Below are 20732 nucleotides of genomic sequence, written 5' to 3' on the forward strand. Positions count from 1 at the left end.
CGGCTGTGATGGGTTTCAGGCTGTCAAAAGAACTATGGTGTGTGCACGTGCGGACGAGAGAAAGGCTGAGGCATCTTCGAGTGTACAAGGATGGACTCATCGTGTCCATCGTTTCCGTAGTGTAGCAGTTATCATGTCTGCTTCACACGCTGCAGGTCCCCGGTTCGATCCTGGGCGGGAACAGTATTTTCCTGCGTATGTCGCAGTCATGTGTGGATCTGGTGCATGTACCTTCGTTATGCAAGTGACGCATTTATTGAATTTTTAAGTTATGATGGCGACCTTGTTACAAGTTCTCTGTGACGTATGCATCAGAGCTGTAGTTTCCGTTGTGTAGCGGTTACCATGTCTGCCTAACATGCAGAAGGTCCCCGGTTTGATTCTGGGCGGAAACACTGAGTCGTGAGTCGTGCTTTGGTAGCTCAGATGGTAGAGCACTTGCCCGTGAAAGGCAAAGGTCCCGAGTTCAAGTCTCAGTCGGGCACACAGTTTTAATCTGCCAGGAAGTTTAACATATCCTTTGTTCTTGTAATCAACCTGGCCTCACCATTTGCTAGTCCGTATCCTACACCCACCTATGCCCTTCCCTACTTCCACTCTAGAACCACATACTCCTTTTATTCCACCCACTGTCCCACTTGTCTTTTCTCCATCTTCACTTTTCACCTCTTCTCCCTCCCCCTGCCCTCAAGCAAAGCCACCATGACACTGCACCTAGCAGTCCTATCCTGTTCCTACCACATCCTTGCACACTCTCGCAGACAGCACAGCATCATACCCCCCCCCTCCCGCCCACACACACACACACACACACACACACACACACACACCACCCCACTGCAGCAGATTGCTGTTCATGTCAGGCACAGATTTGGCTGCATTTTGGCTCCAGCACTTAGAGACAGTGGCCATGTGTGTGTGTTTTCTGCTTAAGTAGAAGGACCTTGTCTGAAAGCTTAATATTTTTGCAGTGTTTTTCATTGTGCCTTTCTGTGACTCAGTGCCTCCTCCATATGGTGAATTGCAATCTGATGTTTCCACAATGTTGTTATTCCATCAAGGAGTTTAGATTGTTTGGAAAAGAAAATAATGAAACATAAACATGGGAAAGCAAATAATGGAGAAGTATTAGCAATAGTGGTAGTAATAGTAACAATAATGACAATAACAAAGGAAATGGGAAAGGACTAGGAAAGGAAAAGAGGTTACAGGTCCGTGAAAAAATTTTAATTAGCATAAAACCATGCTAAGATTTTACTGAAATGTAACAAACATTAGAGGAGCATTTTTGTCTCATGCAGTTTGGAGGAACAGATGCAGGAAGCGGTGAACCCTGATCAGCTTGGCTGTTGGAAAAGGAGACCAGTAAATGGGGTCCTATATTTATTTCTAAATGAAGTTTATAGTTCAGTCAGTGACAGAAAGCATACATAGGAATATTCCTTGATTTCAGAGACACCTGCAGACTTATCAGCCACGAATTACTTATGGATAAATTGCTTTATTATGGAATTAGGGGGAAATGCAAAGATTCTGTCAGAATGTAAAATGTAATCACCTCAAAAAACATTATTTTATCCATTATCGTTGGAGAACACCAAAGTTTTTTCCATAAATTACGCTGTAGTAAGTACTGCAACCAGCCACAAGTTTTCTCGAAATGATTTTATTGTACCAGTACTAGTTTTGGGCTCTGAGCACATCGTTAGATGGTAGTGTTGACTACTTTCAAGTTTTACATTTGTGTCCAAAATTATTACAAAAAAATTTTTGTGATGCATAGTTTTTAGTGTCTCAACTGACTTCTTCCATTTTGAAAATGTAATAATGTTACAGGCCAATTGTTGCCAGTACATCATTGTTATTTATAGTCCATTTTGACCGCTGTACCTCCCTTGGTCTTGTATGACATGCCTGTAAAATCTCTTAAGCAGTTCCATTTCCTTTATAACCTCTAGTATCTACCTTGACCATGAAATGACATATTAGGAAAGGTTGTGGGTTTTTTGCGCTTTCTATGAGAGTCTGCTACTGCAGGGTAAGTTGGCATTTTTTCTTTCTTTGTGTCATTACAGTTCTATTTTTAAGTTATCCCTTCATAAACAAACATTGTACATTGTAATTGCTTGATATACTGTTGCATGAAACAACATAACAACTGAACTAGTAGGCATATAAACACAATTTAAATAACTGCTAAGCTTTCAGACAATGTTCTGCATCCTTGTTAACAGAAGCACACAAAAGGTAGTACATTGTCTTGATGCAGCAACACTTCAGTGAATTCTGAGAAGACAACACTGCTGAAAGCTTAGCATTTCTTAAAAGCATGTTGACTGCTCAAAGTCCAGTTGACTTAAGATAGTATGTGCTTTTCCTAGCATTGTTGGATGCAAATAACATACTAATTGATATGAATGTGTTGCAGGAGATCAGGTAATGGCTGTTGATGGTCGAAGTCTGATAAGTATGAAGTATGAGGAAGCTTTGCATATTCTCCAGGCAGCTAGCAGTGTGGTAGAACTTCTGTTGTCACAGCCACTGAGCAAATCAAAGGAGAGAAATTCTGATGAGCCTAACAACATTGCACCTCCCACCACAATCCAGTTTAACGATACCCTGTCCCACAGTGTAAATGAAGATGTGAAACAGACTGTGATTTCTTGTGAAGCAGATGTGCATACGAGTGAATGGAAATACAATGTTGGAGTGCATTCATCTGATATTAAAAACAACTCATGCTGTGATGATAAATTATCTGTGCAAGAAGATACTGTCACTTACAAGCCAGTGCATTTTCAGCCATTTATTTCTGAACCTGCTATGACTATTAAATTAAAATCATCATCTATGGATAATGAAAACTGTGATGCATATCCCATTTGGCGTGTTGCACAACCCAAGAGTACCAGCGAAGAAAGGTGGAGTCAAGTTTAATGTGAAGAAACTGGTAAATTGGTAAGCCATAATTCTATCTCTGATCTTTCTCTCTCTTTCCTTTTTATGTAATATAAAGCCGTATTGATATGTATGAAGTCTCATGTATAAGCTAATGTCTCAAGTGAGTCATGGCTGGTTGTTTGTGTGATTTATTTACTGTGTGTGTGATTTTTAGCATTGAAAGTAAACTGTTAGTGTGAGAGTTGGCACCTAGACACACATGAAAATAAAAACCTATGAGAGAATGACCATGAGTGTCATTTGTGAGATTGTAGATAGCAGCTTTTCCTTTAAATACAGTTAGAAGTATGTATGAAACACATTGGGAAAGTGAAAGTCAGTGGAACACCCTCTTTCAGGAGTCAGTTTTTAAGGTAGATGACCACTAAGTAGACTGTTGGAATCTGGAAGTATGTGGTATGAAGCCACATCAATCTTTAACTTATCTATGCCATCTAAATGCTCAAAAATAGCAAGAAAATTATTTTATACTTTACTTTGAAAAAATGTTTGTGGGTGCATTGAGCTCTTATTCATTTATGTTTATTTTGTAGTTTTATGTTTATTTGTCAGTATACCTTTTATGGGAGTGTATTGTTTAGTAAGAAATTTTGACCAAATATTAGAGTTATCATTGATAGTCAGTTATTGAAAAGCTGTCAGATTTTAGTTTTGTTCTCCCATTCCTGTTTAAAAATCCCTAAAACAGTCTCTTTTCATTACATCTCTAATTTAAGAGACATCACACTCAACATCATAATTCACATATACAAGTAAATAAGTGGTACATTAGCAGGTCTTGTATTTTCTTTTAATTGGGTTTTTATCAATGTGCTCTTGTGTATGAGTCAAGCAGTAAGAGGATTATGAATGTGGGGTACCCCTCTGAAGTCCACTGGAACAAGGGGAGAGCGTAGGACTTCCTCCCACCATGACTACCTACCCAATGCGAAGTGAAACCCTACAGTTACGCTCTTGCTCTCAGTCTAGTTGTGACTGTTGACTGTGCGGTACTTCATGAATCCGTCAAGTGTCCGTTTTCGACATCGCTGCTTGCACATGTTGTGTTTGTCAGTGTTTCTTTTTCCTGCTGGTTGATTTACCCAATGGAATCCCAAACTGGTGAGACATTTTATATTCCATTCTATTATTTCTTGCATGTGTGTGTTTCCTTCATGAATGTGTATTTAGTGTCTCATCCTTGTAACTAAACGATATTTATTTTGTCTCACTATATTTTTAAACTTTCATTGAGTAATATCAAAATTGTAGGTCAGTATATCCCTACTTCCATTTCTATTGCTTTATTTTATTTCAGTTTTTTTTAAATAAAAAAGACAAAGGTTATTAAAAATGAACCTACACATTCTACTTGTAGATTTTATTATTAACTCCGAAATATGTTTCCAAACACATTTTAACAAATTTTATAAGCATATAATCTCACAATTATGAATAAGACCACTTTAGCTGTATGATAAATCTTTGGAGATGTGATGACAGCTGAAGTGTACTTACTCATTGTGATGCTGTTCTGTAGCTGTGGATGCCCACAATATAAAATTTGCTATAATCTCAGTTTTAAATTTGTTTTGATTGACACTAATGAGAGGTGGTCAGCAGGCCTTATAATCAAAGGTTCAGTTAATACATAGCAATGAAAGTTGATTTTATAAACTTTATAAGATATTTAATTCATATTTCTAATCACATAAATAAAAATAAATTTTGTTCTGTTGGCATTTTGTATTTGGGTGTCTTTTATTAAACTACACAGAAAAGCTTTCATAAGCATTATTTTGATCCTTTACATTAGCTTTGAGGATTTTTCCTTTGAGCATTTAAAAAGGTAGTTTATCCCAAATATTACCACACCACTGCAGCAGTTTCAGATGTTTGAGTTATTTGGACACAATATCTCAAAATACAGTACATTGTGTTGGCATCACACTGCTGACATATGCAAGCTGCATCATATTTATACAAGTGTGTTGACACAGTGGCAGCTATGAATTCAGGAAACACTGAGCATAATTTCTGAAGCAAATATCTCATAAAACTTATTTCATAAATTTTATTTTCCAGCAATTGGAAATCAATAGCATAATATTGACCTGGTGCAAGTAGGACTTGCACTATTTGTGCACCGAGGGTTCTGTACAAATACAAGTACGTGGACAGTTCATCCATTCCAGTAATTTTTGCTTGTTATTGACACTGGTACTGGCAAGATACTGGTGCCAGGGATTCCAAGACCTCCAAGGATATTTTAATTTCAAGTTTGACATCAGACGACAAGTGACAAAAGAAATATTTTTTTGTATGGTATGGTTACAAATTAACAAGTTTCTGATTTTTTTCCTTTACTTCAACTCCTTACTTCTTACCAAAATCCGTGATTCTAGACCAGTGAGAAGTACTCTATATACTCTGATGAGTGAGTTTTCAAGTATTGAAATATTTGAGGTAAATGGCCGTATCTTTCAGTTGAATTGGCTTAAAAGCTTATATTTATTACATCACAAAGGGACTGCAGACCTTAGTAAGTGACATAAATTTCAATGTGAAATGTCAACCCGTTCCTGAGAAAAAGTGGTCTTAATATATGGACAGACAGATATACTGATAAAAAATAATTTTAAAAAATTATTTTTGTGTGATATAATTACAGATTAACAATTTTATGGTTTTTTCCTTTTGCTGTACTGTATGGCCTTGCTTCCTACAAGTTTTGATGAGTGAGTTTTCGAGTATCAAAATATGTGACACGAATGGCTGTATCTTCTGACTACATGGACTTAGTGGACCTCAGTATGTGACATCAATTTCAACTTGATGTGTATACACATTCCTGAGAAAAAGTGATCTTAACAGATGGATGGTCTGGTAACAGATGACAAAAAATTTATTTTCATGTGTTACAATTGCAAATTAATACTTTTCAGATTTTGTACTGTCAAACATTGCTTCTTGCGAAATTCCATGATTCTACATTGACAGGATGTATCGTATAGTTTTTGATGAGCAAGTTTTTGAGTATCAAAATCTGTGACATAGATGGCTGTGACTTTGAAGCTTCCAATGTTTACACCACCAAGGGAGTGTAGACCTTCATATGTGACAGAAATACCAATGTTTTATGTCTACCCATTCCTGAAAAAAAAAATGTTTTTAACAATGGACAGACAGACAGATGGACAACGATGTGATCCAGAAGGGTTCTATTTTTACTGACTGTGGTCCAGAACACTAAAAAGAACCCATTTTTTCATACATCTGTTGTAAATTTCAACTTTGCAGTTATTTGAAAATTACTATTAAGTTATAATACAACATGAACTAAAAATAATTATTTTTTGGTCATGTATGTCACCCATTAAACTAACAATTTAAAAGTATAAGAAAAATATCGTATACTCACAAGAAAGCAGCAGCATTGACAGAAAGGTATTCTATAGGTGTTCTTCCTTTACTAAAACTAATTTATTCTTGACTTGCCTTCCGTGTGAGTTTTGATACTGTTACATATACACCTGGAGGGAAAAGATTCCTCTTGCTCCCTCAGCGCCCTTCATTGATCTTTGTGAAGGCAAACACTCATTGGGACATGCTACAAGACCATAATGGCTCAGTATTTGAATGATGTGTGGTTGTTAACCAGTATCAGTAGTGCAAAAAGGTTATATACCATATTGTCTGTGAGCATATTTTGACAATCAGTCGTGTGCTATAGTTCTGTGTAGTGGTTGATGAAGAGAAAAAGAATAAGAAAAGGAGATCAGAGATATAATAATCATGTAGAATGTCAACCTCTATTCCCAGATTTAATGAAAGATGACTGCTTCTGGGAGTTCCCATTACAGGATGCACATGGAAAGATTGACATAGGATAGGACTATCATTGTTCCTGTTGCCATCCCTGATTTATTCGTATTCTGATGATTATATGTGAACACATTGTAAGTGAGGACAAAGTTGGGTGGTGTAGCAATTTCTAAAAGACTTCTCAGTGGTTGCTCAAAGCAGAGTGCCCATGTATATGTTAAATGTTGGGATAGGAAGAGGTTAATCAGTTCCCAGTTGGGGGACAAGGGTGTGGAATAGTTCAGAAATGTTCAAATGTGTGTGAAGTCTTATGGGAATTAACTGCTAAGGTCATCAGTCCCTAAGCTTACACACTACTTAACCTAAATTAACCTAAGGACAAAAACACACACCCATGCCCGAGGGAGGACTCGAACCTCCGCTGGGACTTGCCGCACAGTCCATGACTGCAGCACCTTAGACCGCTCGGCTAATCCCGTGCGGCGGTGTGGAATAGCTCTGAGGCCCTTCAGGAGTTTGTTAGGATCTCTTAAGTAGTAGGGGAGCACCTGGGTGACAGATATGTTGCTCTTCTAGAACTGAGATGAATTTGGTTGTGGCCTTGAAGCCTGCCATATTGAGTAAGCCAAGCTAGTTATGTTTGTGTATTTTTAATATTAGGAAATAATTGTTGCATCTCAGTCTGGCTGGAGGGAATTGGACTTGAGAACTGACCCAGTGAGACTCTCACATATTCCTTTTGCAATGCACGGTTAATGCTGTGCCTTCCTACTAACATGCTGTTTGTATTGTATTGTATTATATTTTGCATTTGTCTGTGACAAGTTTTGCTATTTATTTTTACAGTCTAATAATGGAAAGTCTAGGTTGGAACATCAACAATATAGGAAAAGGACAGGTTACTAATCACTGTAAAGGTGATGTGTTGAGTTGCAGACAGGCACAATGAAAAGACTGTTGTATGTAAGCTTTTGGCCAAAGCTTTGGCCAAAGCCTCCCATCCTTAGGTTAGTTAGGTTTAACTAGTTCTAAGTGTAGGCGACTGATGACCTCAGATGTTAAATCCCATAGTGCTCAGAGCCATTTGAACCTTATCTAGTCCTGATTGATTTAGTCCTACTATTCCTCAGCTGGTTCAGTTAGTTGCACCCCATCCTTTTTCTCTGATTCCTGTTTAATTTGTTCTGCTGATGTTAGTAAATATGCCACATGAAAATATACCAAAAACTTGCCACACAAAGGCAGTCAGTCATTAACAATATTCACCACATTACAAAACAACAAGGAAGAGATGTATTTGTCTGGTGCCACATGCAAACAGACGTACAGAATTCAGGCTTCCAGAAATGTCAGACCAAAGTTGTCATTTTAACCTGCTTTAAAAGTTATCAAAAGTGATGGCAACATCCCTCATGGCTCTGATTTATACAAAAGATCTTTTAAAATTTCTCTGCAACAGAGAACAGAATCCTTTATTTACTGCACATTAAAATCCTGATCGCATCACCAGTTGAAATGGCACTTGCAATTCTCAGTTGGAATCTGTGTACAGTCACACATTTTGTGATGTTAGCACAACAAACTCAAAATTTGTGAGAAAAGTGAAATGATTTCAAACAAAAATGTACTTAGCTTTTACCACATCAATCTCTTGGGTGATGAAAGTACTGTGTTGATTGCTTCAGGATTTAATTCTGTATCAGGCAGGTATTGTGTAATATGTTCTTGTGGCTTTTAAAATAGAAATGATACTGTATTATTCAGTTAATGACTTCCATGTATTGTGGTAGTAGATTAACACTCAAACAAAACATTTCACAGTGGCTGCCGTAATTTCATAATACTTTACATAGAAGAGTGGATCAAATTTCATCATCTTAGCATTACAGTAGGAAACCAACTTCACTTTCATGTCTCATTGTCCATAATGGGTGATTTACTCCTGATAGCACATGAGTGGATACATTTTGCTCTGCTTAAATACAAACAATAAATAGAAAATAACATTTGCAATAAAAACAGATCAGAGGTTAATAACTTTCATGACCAGATTCCATATTTATAAAGTGAACATTTTTTATGGAATACAATTTTTTAATGTCTGCATTTAATAGTTTAGGTAATTTGAACATAGTAGTTGTTCTGAAAATTACAAATGTGCACATTTAAGTTAGTTTCCCTCAGAACATGATTTTCTAAGTGTTATGTTTGTAAAAATCCAAGCAGAATTCTGAGATGCAAACAGTTCCATGTATCAGGAGCGATTTGAAATTCTGAATTACAATGCACTTCAAATATTTCATACTTCGATAACAACTCAGACCAGCAAGTTCGACAAGAAGTAAAATCCAGTTTTAAGACTCTTGTTTCATGAGCTTTCTTTTAGGCTGTAAATTAAAAAAAAAGGTAATTACTTTTTGTGTAATAATAATTTTGTGTGGCTCAGTGGCCTGGTGCAAGTCTTTCTTTTGGACACCACTTTGGCGACTTGCGTGTCCCTAACCTAGAGTAGTTATCCAGCGGGGGAAAAGGGGACCTACAGCTTATGTGGAATCTGAACCATGCCGTTTCTGGCAACTCCTCATGTCATTCCACAGCTGAGTAATACTTGACATAGAAGAGTATATAAAAAATCCATCTTCTTAGCATTACAGCAGAAAACCATCTTCCCTTTCATGTCCCAGTGTTCATAATGGCTGATTTACTCCCGATACTGCAGTTAAACACAAATAATAAATAGAAAATAATATTCACAATAAAAACAGATCAGACGTTAATAATTTTCATGACCAGATTCCCTATTTATAAAGTGAATGTTAAATTAAAACGCAGACTGAAAAATCCGTAATCCAACTGGGGCTGAATCATGTGACCTCTCGGTTTCTGGGCAAGTGCTTTATCACTAGGTCACCAGGCCTCAGCATTACGTTTTGTAAATGAGTATCTGTGCAAGTTACCCATTTTTCGTTAATATCCTGTGCAGAGGTGACCTCTACTGTTGTGGAGTACAGAGAAGCTGTAAGTGGATGCCTGGTAGTCATCTAGTCATCTGATGTATTGTCATTAACATCATTATTAAGATATTCATTTGTTGTTCTCAACTACAATGATTGTGATGTTAATCAGAAAAGTCCGCACCCTCAGGACATAAGCTGTACTTGGCCTGTGAGGAGGCATGGCCATCAACTGTTGGGCAGACAGCTTGCAGCATTGTACGGTCAGCAGGTGATGACAGCAACAATTCTGCGAGGATGCTGGCCACGGCAGGGGGTGGTTGCTCATAATACAGATTAGAGTCTGCCTGGTGGCACAGGATGGGTCGCGCAGAATCATGTCGTGGACCTAACATGAATGAGATGGGTCACAGTGGCAGCAGTGTCTGCACACGTGAGCCGAAGCAGGCAGCAGAGAGTTTGCCCACATGGGTAATGGTTGCTGACCAGCCCCAGGCTCGAGCAGTAGGCCTCCAGGGTAGGAGGCCAGCAGCGGCTCAGGTAGGCCCACAAGTGATCCATTGATTGGAGTGTGCTAAGTCCATATCACTGGACACAGTGAGAGCAGCAGGGCCATAGGTAGCAGCGGCAGAGTCCTCAGACCTGGTGGCTGGTTGACTGCAATACCTCTGATGAAATGAGGAGTGTTTATGTGGGCATGATTCAGCCCTGTGTTGCTAAAGCATTGGTTTCTATCACATAAGCCATAAGAAGATGACAGGATGTGAAAGAACTGGGTCACCTACATCGCAGCGGCTTTGCTTTTCCACTGTCAATGTTACCATGACTCTGGTCTCTCTGTCATGCCAGGCTGTTTGCTAACTGCTCAGCAGCTCTGGGCAGTATTTGTCATATCAGCAGGGAGGCCTAATGCAACTTCACCTGGTGAGCCTGAACTGACCTGCTTGTGTGTCCTCTTGCATTATCTGTGGAAGATGTCTGAAATTTACTCAGCCATATCCACTAAATTATTTGTTGCAGAAAAGTTGTAACAGTTACTGTGGTGTCACCGCCAGACACCACACTTGCTAGGTGGTAGCCTTTAAATCGGCTGCGGTCCGCTAGTATACGTCGGACCCGCGTGTCGCCACTGTCAGTGATTGCAGACCGAGCGCCGCCACACGGCAGGTCTAGTGAGACGTCCTAGCACTCGCCACAGTTGTACAGCCGACTTGCTAGCGAAGCTACACTGACAAATACGCTTTCATTTGCCGAGACGATAGTTAGCATAGCCTTCAGCTACATCATTTGCTACGACCTAGCAAGGCACCATGCCCAGTTTATATTGAGATTATATAATGTATCAACAAGAGCGATGTTCACCAATTAGGGAATAAAGTTCAGTATTACTTCAACTACGTACTTTATTTGCTATATTAATTACATTGTAATGTTCCAGACCTCACGCCAGTCTGCGTGAGCTTAACGCGTGCCTTTCGGCATCCTCGCGTAGTGACTTGGCTGTCTTGCCAAGTCACAACAGTTACGTTGGCTTTTGTTGTGCTCTCATTTCAAAAGATATGAGGCATGATCAAAAAGTAGTGGGAATTTTTTAATTTTGCAGGTTTATACATCTGACTTTAAAAAAAAAAAATTATCTTGTTTGTACACATGTTCCTGATGTATGTTTGCATTTTCACCAGTTTCAAGTTTTAGTTTATTGTTGGCAGTCGAAAAGGCTACATTTTTTGTGCTTTTTGTTTTTTTGTTTTGAGAGTTGAAAATTTGTTGAAGATGACGACCAGCATGGATGTCCTGGCACATCAATTACTGACGAGAACGTGCTAGAAGTACAGAAAATGGTTATGGAAAACTGCCAAATCACAATCAGAAAGATTGCTGGTGATGTTGGCCTATCCTATGGCTCATGCCAAGCAATTTTTTTGGGTGTTTTTGGTGTGAAATGTGTAGCATCAAAGTTTGTTCTGGAGTTTTTGAATTTTGACCAAAAACATCATGCAGACACCTCTCAGGAAATGCCAAATGAAGCCAACAAAGATCCACAGCTTCTAAAGAAGGATGTAACAGGTGGGGAAACATGGGTATATGGGTATGATTGTGTATGGGTATGATGCTGAACACAAGATCGAGTTGTCCCAGTGGAAACTGCTTGAAGACCCAAGACGAAAAAATTTGACAAGTTCAATCACATGTGAAGGTTCTTCTCTCTATTTTGTTTGATTTCAATGGGTTAGTGTATCATGAGTCCCTGCCTTATGGTCAGTGAGGAATACTACCTGGCAGTTATGTGTCGTTTCTTCATGAAGCAATCCAAAGAAAATGAGCAGAATTGTGGCAAAACCACTCATGGAAATTGCATCACAACAATGTTCCTGATCACACCTCAATGCTTGCCCATGACTTTTTGGCGAAAAACAAAACTGTTATGTTACTTCAGCCATTGTGTTATGTTACCTCAGCCACTGTCTTCACTGGATATGGTCCCCTGCAACATCTTTCAATTCACAAGACTGCTGAGGACCAACAAAGGATGTCATTTTGCTACCATTAGTGAAATAAAAACAGAATCACTGAAGGAGCTGAACACCATAATGAAAAGTAAGTTCTAGAAGTGCTCCCAAAATAGGAAAAAGAGCTGGTACAAGTGTATTATATCTGATGGAGATTACTTTGAAGGGGACAAAGCTGGTGTTGCTGAGGAATAAATAAAAATTCTTTAAGAAAAACAAAAGTTCCCATTACTTTTTGATCACAGCTCATATTGAGTACTATTCATATTTAAAGTGTTTCATAGTCTATTATTTTTAAATATATTCATGTTTCGAAATGGCTCATCAGAACTTTCATTTCTTTGCTAACTCTAAGAATATAAGTTGAATTCAAAATACTGTACAAGTATAGGTTTCATAGATAGTTCTCTAATACTTGCCAGTCAAATTATGAATTTTGTATGGTGTCAGTTGAATGTAGGACATGTTATCAAACAGTTTGATACCCATCAAGTTGATGCTGTGATCAACTCCTGTCTACAATGTTATAGACTGTAGCTTCGCTATTGCAAAGACATGTTTGTGAAAGGAGTGTATCTTTTGGGCTATAGAACTTGAATGAAATAACTCCATAAATGACAGATGAGAATGATTGGGGAAATGTTGCGAGCTTGTGCGCAGCACATGCTAATGTGAGGTATATTGTGCCTGTACTGCAAATGAAATAAAACATACTTGCAGACTGTTATCATCCCCATCTTTGTCATTAGTTTGGTAGGTGATAATGGTGATGGCACCATCTATGAATTTCTCTAATACTATGGAAGTTATTTCCTAATGTCTTAATGTATGCCCTGACATCCTGTCCCTTCTCCTTGTCAGTGTTGGCCACATATTACTTTCTTCCATGATTTTGTGGAGAATGTCCTCATTGCTTATCAGTCCACCTAATTTTTAACATTCTTCTATAGCATCACATCTCTAAACATTTTCATTCTCTTCTATTCCAGTTTTCCCACAGTCCATGATTTAGTTCCATACAATACTGTCTTCCAGATATGCACACATCAAAAAAAAGTTTTGCATTACCCCGGTTCCCAGAACTCCTGAAGATAGACATTGACTGTGGATATTGTATCACACAGTCCCTTTGACTGTTCAGAGATGTCATTAAACCTGCCCAAAGATGTAAGCAGCCATGCATGAGCAGCGCCTATTAGATGGAGGGGGTCCGACAGCCAATCAGTTCCAGTCATTTCACGAGGAAGGAGGTACACAGCTCGTGTTGTCTGTAGTTCAACCATGCCTAGACGGTCAATACCACTGTTCAATCGCATTCTTATTGTTACTTTGTGCCAGGAAGGGCTCTCAACAAGGGAAGTGTCCAGGCGTCTCGGAGTGAACCAAAGCGATGTTGTTCGGACATGGAGGAGATACAGAGAGACAGGAACTGTCGATGACATGCCTCACTCAGTCCACCAAAGGCCTACTACTGCAGTGGATGATGGCTACCTATGGATTACAGCTCAGAGGAATCCTGACAGCAATGCCACCGTGTTGAATAATGCTTTTCGTGCAGCCACAGGACATCATATTACAACTCAAACTGTGCGCAATAGGCTGCATGATTCGCATCTTCACTCCCAATGTCCATTCCAAGGTCCATGTTTGAAATCACAACACCATGCAGTGCAGTACAGATGGGCTCAACAACATGCTGAATGGACCGCTCAGGACTGGCACCACGTTGTCACGCTGCTGGTGGTCATGGAAGGCTCCGTAATAGCTGTACGATATGTGAATGCCATCCTCTGGCCGATAGTGCAAACATATCAGCAGCATATTGGCAAGGCATTCGTATTCATGGATGACAATTTGCACCCTCATTCTGCACATCTTGTGAATGACTTCCTTCAGGATAACGACATCACTCGACTAGAGTGGCCAGCATGTTCTCCAGACATGAACCGTATCAAACATGCCAGGGATAAATTAAAAAGGTCTGTTTATGGATAACTTGACCCACCAAACACTCTGAGGGCTTGGAACAATTGTACCAATAGTGCCTTGATGAACTTGTGGATAGTATGCCAAGACGAATACAGGCGTGCATCAATGCAAGAGGATGTGCTACTGGGTATTAAAGATATCGATATGTACAGCAATCTGGACCACCACCTCTGAAGGTCTTACCATGTGGTGGTACAACATGCAATGTGTGGCTGTTATGAGCAATAAAAAGGGCGGAAATGATATTTATGTTGATCTCTATTCCAATTTTCTGTACAGGTTCTGGAACTATTGGAAACAAGGTGATGCAAAACTTTTTTTGATGTGTGTATATTCTCAGAAATTTTTTCCTCAAATTAAAGCTTATATTTAATACTAGTAGACTTCCTTTGGTGGTGAATACCTTATTTGTCTGTGATAGCATGTTCCTTACCCCCTTTGCTTCTTCAGTCATGCAGATTTTTTTACTAGGTAGCAGTGTTCCTTTGATTCATCTATTTTGTAGTTCCCAATATTAATATTATATTTATTGTTAAATTCATGTATGCTGCGTCTCATTACACTTGCTTTTCCTCTGTTTTCCTCAAACCACTTATTTTACTTATTAGATTGCTCATTCCATTCGAAAGGTGCTATAAATTTTCCTCAATTTTTCTGAGGGTAGTAATGTTATCTTAACATTCATATCCTTTCTCCTGGAATTTTAATCCTACTCTAGAACCTTTCTTTTATTTTTTTTTATTGTTTCTCTAATGTACAGATTGAACAGTAATGGCAAAAGATTGCATTCTTGCCGGTCATCTGTCAAAAATTGATGAGATTTTCAGGAATTGTTGACAACAGACATTTATTATGTTTAAAGCATACATGATTGGTTATAATTAACCTTCAGTGTGGTGTACTTTGATGCAATCTTTGAAGCAAGGTCTTAAACCATTGTCTCTCCCTGTGTGTTTCCAGCCATTCTGGAAAGAGACACAGTCTGAAATGTCTTCCATTGCCTTTTATGTGGCCTGATAATGAATGGACTGTGTACTGACATATTTATCATCCTTATAAATATTTTCATGTCCCACTTAACAGATTCTTTTCTTTCAACAAGGACAGCTTGTAGTTCCTAATTCGTTCTGCATCACTTGCTTCTTTACAAAATTCTCAACAGTGCATCTGGACAGAAATACCTACACTTACCTGATGAAGTAGTGCTGCAGATGGCAGAGCAATACAGTTTTACCTGTGAAACTGCTATTGGCAAACACTTGCTTTGGGTACCTCCAGTACAGTTACTGCAAGTGCATTCTCGGGTTCCTGGCTTGAGGAATTAATAAATGTGAAAAAAAAGTGGCAAGTCGAGAACAATACTACATTGAAGCTACAACATGTTGTTCTACCATTGAATGCATTTTGCTTACATATTGATTCACTTTCACATGTCTGTTTTTATTGCTCATCCAAACAATCTTTTCAGATTTTGGGATACAGTGTACACACACACACACACACACACACACACACACACACACACACACTCACACACAATACAGTAACAGTAATATTTCAGCAAGTAAATGAATTTTGTTGCTTTATCTGTAAAACAGCTTGCACTACTTGCAGTAGCGGTACTGTCTTGTTTCAAGTCTCCTGTATTTCACAAGTTTTAAAAATTCTGCTACTGAATAGAAGCAATGATCTAATAGGAATGTCCTTAAGGTTTTGCAAATAACTGAAATGGTGAAATGATTTTCTACCTAATGTGGAAGACTAATGTAAATTTGTGTAGCGCTATTTGTAGTTCTATAAGCTGATGTCCTTACGGGCACGACATGAAACTTTTCCTTTTGCCATTATGTATCATGGTCAGGGCATTAAAGTCTAGGGCATTAAAGTCTTTAGTTATGTCTTTTGAATTCTTTCTAATACATGTACATTCTTTCTGACACATTTATGAATTTCTAGAATGTACATACAGGGAAGTGCAAGATTGACAACTATTGAAACAGGAATTTTCAAGTATCTTTTAGTTGAGCATGTAGCATTGCTCTTTCAGTTCTTTCCTGAGTTAAAAAAAAAAAAAAAAAGACTGAACTAGGTGGTGTATTCCCTAAGAATATAATGCCATAAAGTAGGATGTTGTGAAATTGGGTAAAGTAGGCAATTTGAAAAGTGTGAAAACTTGTTTTAACAGTGAGTAAAAATAGACTATAACATATTTTATTTAGTGGTCCATTTCTTTCATTTATATGAGTACACCAGTTAGTCATTTTGAAGCCATATGCCTAAAAACTTTGTTTCCAAAGAAGGTGTAATTTTGTTGGAGTTTATTGTCACACTCATGTTGCATGTACCACATTTTAAAATGAAACTTAGGAATGTTGTTTTGCTTTTTGGTGTTTATCAGTAGCTTCTTCCCTCAGATCATCTACAGTGGTGGGAAAAAAATTCAAGAAGGAATTGTGCAGCATAAACAAAAGTTGGTAGGTGTATTTCTACCTCTGAAATACGATGTCTGTTCAAACTTCATGGCAGTCACATAAGAGTGATGCTAGTAGCAGCACTATAAGGATGTAAGTCAGTTTGCTTTAAATACAAGTGTCAGAAAGCCATTTCTGAAAGTATTTGTATGGAGTGTAGCCATGTATGGAAGTAAACATGGACGATAAACAGTGTAGACAAGAAGAGAACAGAAGCTTTTGAGATGTGGTCCTACAGAAGAATGCTGAAGATTAGATGGGCAGATCATGTAACTAATATGGAGATAATGAATAGAATTGGGGAGAAGATGAATTTGTGACACAACTTGACTAGGTGAAGGGATCAATTGGTATGACATGTTCTGAAGCATCAAGGGATCACCAGTTTAGTATTGGAGGGAACCGTGGAGGGTAAGAATCGTAGAGGAAGACCAAGAGATGAATACACTAAGCAGATTCATTAGAATGTAGGTTGAGTAGTTATTCGGAGATGAAGAGGCTTGCACAGGATAGAGTAGCATGGAGAGCTGCATCAAACCAGTCTCTGGACTGGAGACCACAACAACAACAACAACAACATTCTGTAATGGCCATGAGTATTAGTCACATTTGAGACTGGGCGTGGTGAGCTGCTGTTAGTGAAGAATGCCTGTAGGGCAACAAAGACCTCATTATCAACACCTAATTGAGTTTGAATGAGGTTGTGTAATAGAGCTACATTAAGCTGGATGTTCCTTCTGCAATATTGCAGAAAGACTTGGCAGGAATGTAATGACTGTACATGACTGCTGGCTACAATGGTCACAAGAATGTATGCTCACAAGAAGACTGAGCTCTGGATGGATGCACAGCACAACTTGACGGCAAAGAACATCATGTTTGGTGTATGAATCTGGTGCATTTGCAGCAGCAATTTTAGGAGCAATTGGCAGCACAGTGACGCAATGAACTGTTACAAGTCAGTTATTTCAAGGCTCCAGGTCAGTCGCCCTGTAGCGTGCATTCCACTGACCTAAACCGCTGCCATTTGTGGCATCAGCAGTGTCAAGTGAGAGGGCAGGGTATAGGTCTGTTGTGTTTTCTAACGAAACATGGTTCTGCCTCGGTGCCCGTGATGGCTGTGTGTTGGTTAGAGAAGGCCAATTGAATGCCTGCAGTCAACCTGTTTGCGTGCTAGACACACTGTGCCTAATACACCTGGAGTCATGGGTTAGGGTATGACAGCAGGAGCACTCTCGTGGTTATCCCATACACCCTGTCTACAAATATAAATGTCTGTGTGATGATTCGACCTGCAATCAACATTCATGTGGTTACACCAGTTACTGATGTACTAGCATTTCACATTTGCCTACTTTATTTCTTCATTTTTAGTCCTCTGTGTCGATGTACTGCATTGTTATACTGGCTGAAAAATGGGGGGGGGGGGGGGTGGAATTTCAACACTGACTACTATAAATGGTGTAACCAACAGTTGCACAATTGCGTTTCACAGTTCTTTACATTCACTGTTCACAACCCTCCAGTATTACACAATTATATGGCCAGTTCACTATTAGTAAATATTGATAAGCCTCATTAATAGGTTGCAGGCAAACATTAGCATACTGCTACAATAGTTTGCTGTTGAACTTCTATGAGCACTAAAAACCTAACCACACTGTTCACATTTCTTGCAAAATAATATGGTATGTGTGACACTATTTTTCAAATAAATTAAACAGGCATTGTCATTAATTGTTCTAACACACAGCCTATTTATGTTACACTTATTCCACTGTTAAGTTGATGCATTGTTGTTAATCTAACCAATACATGTTTCGTATCTGAAAATAGGCAGTGAGATGACTGTCTCGGGGAAAAATCTGTCCTTTATGTATCCTCATAATAATAGACACTGAAACTATACATTGTTCAATGTTTAAGTTACAGAAATTACAATTAAAACATAACTCATTCAGGTAACTGAATACATAGAAAAATTCCTTCTTTTCGACAGTTGCTTCTACCACAAAGGTTAGGCTGAATTATTTGTTCAAATAATGAATAGTTATACAAACAATACTTTTGACAAATGTAGTAATTATTTTGGAGTTAATTAAGGGCTGGCTTTGCTAATATGTTTCCAAATACAGCCAAATAAATACTTTAAGAACCCTAGTTGTTTTTCTTCCAAATGTTTACAATTAGTACAGCATTTATATTTGTTTATAAGTCAACAGTAGAATCCTAAGTTGTAAGTATTTACGGCATGTATGGAGCTGTTTAAAACAGTCGTGCTTCTATTGTTCCATTTGTGAAGGGAACAGAAAGAAGCCCTCATAACAGGTACAGCAGGAAACATCCTCTGCCATGCACTTTGCAGTGGTTTGTAGAATATGGATGTAGATGCAGATGAACATACTACTTGTACATATGCAGCAAGAAAAATCATTCATTATTTTTGCTGGTGTTTGTAACTTTTCAGTCATATTGGGAAGGGGAGACACAAACAGAATAATAGAAGGATCAAGAGTTTATTTGGCTTGTAGAAGCAAAAATTTATTCTGCCACAGCCTATTAAATAATTCCTTGTCTCAATGGACAGAGAGAGTGACATTGCTGGTCTGATAAAATACTTATGACCATGAGTAGAGGTCTGCACTGATGCAGATATCTTAAGTAGTATTTACTTTGAGGATAAAAACCTGTGTCATTGCAAGGATATGTGCATATGACTGTGGATATCCACAATAATAGCTACTTAGTGCTTAGAAGTTAAAAGATAGTGTCAACAGTTCTATTATTGTCTGTGTCTTTTAAAAGCAGCTGTTAATAACAGTCATTATTGTTTTAAGTTATTATTACCCCTAACATGAAGATTTTTCTAGGAAGACCCATCCATTGTAATACTTCCTTTATGGTCTGACTCCTGTTTGTGTATCACATATGACAATATAATATTGGCAAATCTATCAGTGTTGGCAAAGGCAAAAGCAACAGTTTTTGATAAGACAAAAACTTGCTGAAAAGTGCAGATATAAACATGATGAATATGCCACATGTGTCTGCTGCACATGGAGTTTGAATAGAAATGCTGTCACATCATGACACATGGAGAATAGAAGTTGAAGCAATGCTCATCAAAAATGACACTTGGGAATACTGTGACCTGCAGTGACTGTCAAAGGTGAAATGCTCACTGCTGCAGAAGCTGCATATAAAGCATGGCTAGCAGCAGACAGAAAAGCAAAAGCATACTTTTATCAATCAATCACACTGAGTTGAAGCAAGTAAATAACTGCACTACATCACATCAGGGATAGCTTAAACTAGAATCAATCTTGCAAAGCAACAGCTCAAATTCCTCACATTTCACAAAATGCAACCTAGTGATGATATGGCACAACATCTTACTGAATTCTTTGATATAGTGAACAAATTACAAGCATTGGATGTTAATATAAACAGTGATCTATTGCCAGTAATGCTGTTCTACAGTCTTCCGGATAGGTACAACGGTTTTACATGTGCTGTGGAATCCTGTGACAATCTGCCGGATATCAAGATGCTAAAAGTAAAAATCTTAGAAAAACACAATGCAAGGCTTCAGAAAGATAGTGAAAATATGAGTGCTGTGATGTTTCTTCAGTTGTGCAGATGTTTTGTGAACAAGTCAAAAAGTGCTGTGAGTGACAGTGAAAAATTGGAACAAAAATTGAAAGACAAACAATAAAGGAAATCAGTGTACAAATTCAGTGTTAGTAACAAGAAGGGACACACAAAAGATGAGTGTTTTTACAGGAAGAAACTAAATGTGTGAGCTGCAAACAAAGTTGACAAAGGTCATTGAGTTTCTCTGTGAATGAGGCTACTTCAACATTTTTTGGTGCATATATAGTGATTGCACATCATGCATGAGACAGACATGCAGAAGTTAATGCCTTTGGATAGTAGTGCTATGCAAGTAACAACTATATGCAAGTAACAACTAAAGGTGATGAACGCATCACAACTGCAGCCACTAGTGCCAATCCCATAATGCAGAAAAATTGTTGTTGTTT

The 20732-nt window shown here is 38.3% G+C and overlaps 1 protein-coding gene across 3 annotated transcripts in view; it reads left to right on the forward strand.

Annotated features, from left to right (window-relative positions):
- LOC126185061 (tyrosine-protein phosphatase non-receptor type 13-like) overlaps positions 1–20732 on the forward strand; it is a 226336-nt gene that overhangs the window by 191804 nt on the left and 13800 nt on the right. Inside the window, exon 14 of one of the 3 annotated variants that reach the window (XM_049927831.1) lies at positions 2429–2958. In XM_049927831.1, coding sequence (XP_049783788.1) covers positions 2429–2937 — 509 coding nt within the window. In that variant the 3' untranslated portion in view covers positions 2938–2958. Of the gene's footprint in view, positions 1–2428; positions 2959–3625; positions 4063–20732 lie in introns of those variants that run through there. The other 2 variants (XM_049927836.1, XM_049927821.1) reach the window with 2 other exon arrangements.

The sequence above is a fragment of the Schistocerca cancellata genome, chromosome 1, assembly GCF_023864275.1.
Source record: "Schistocerca cancellata isolate TAMUIC-IGC-003103 chromosome 1, iqSchCanc2.1, whole genome shotgun sequence".
Lineage (NCBI taxonomy): Eukaryota > Metazoa > Arthropoda > Insecta > Orthoptera > Acrididae > Schistocerca > Schistocerca cancellata.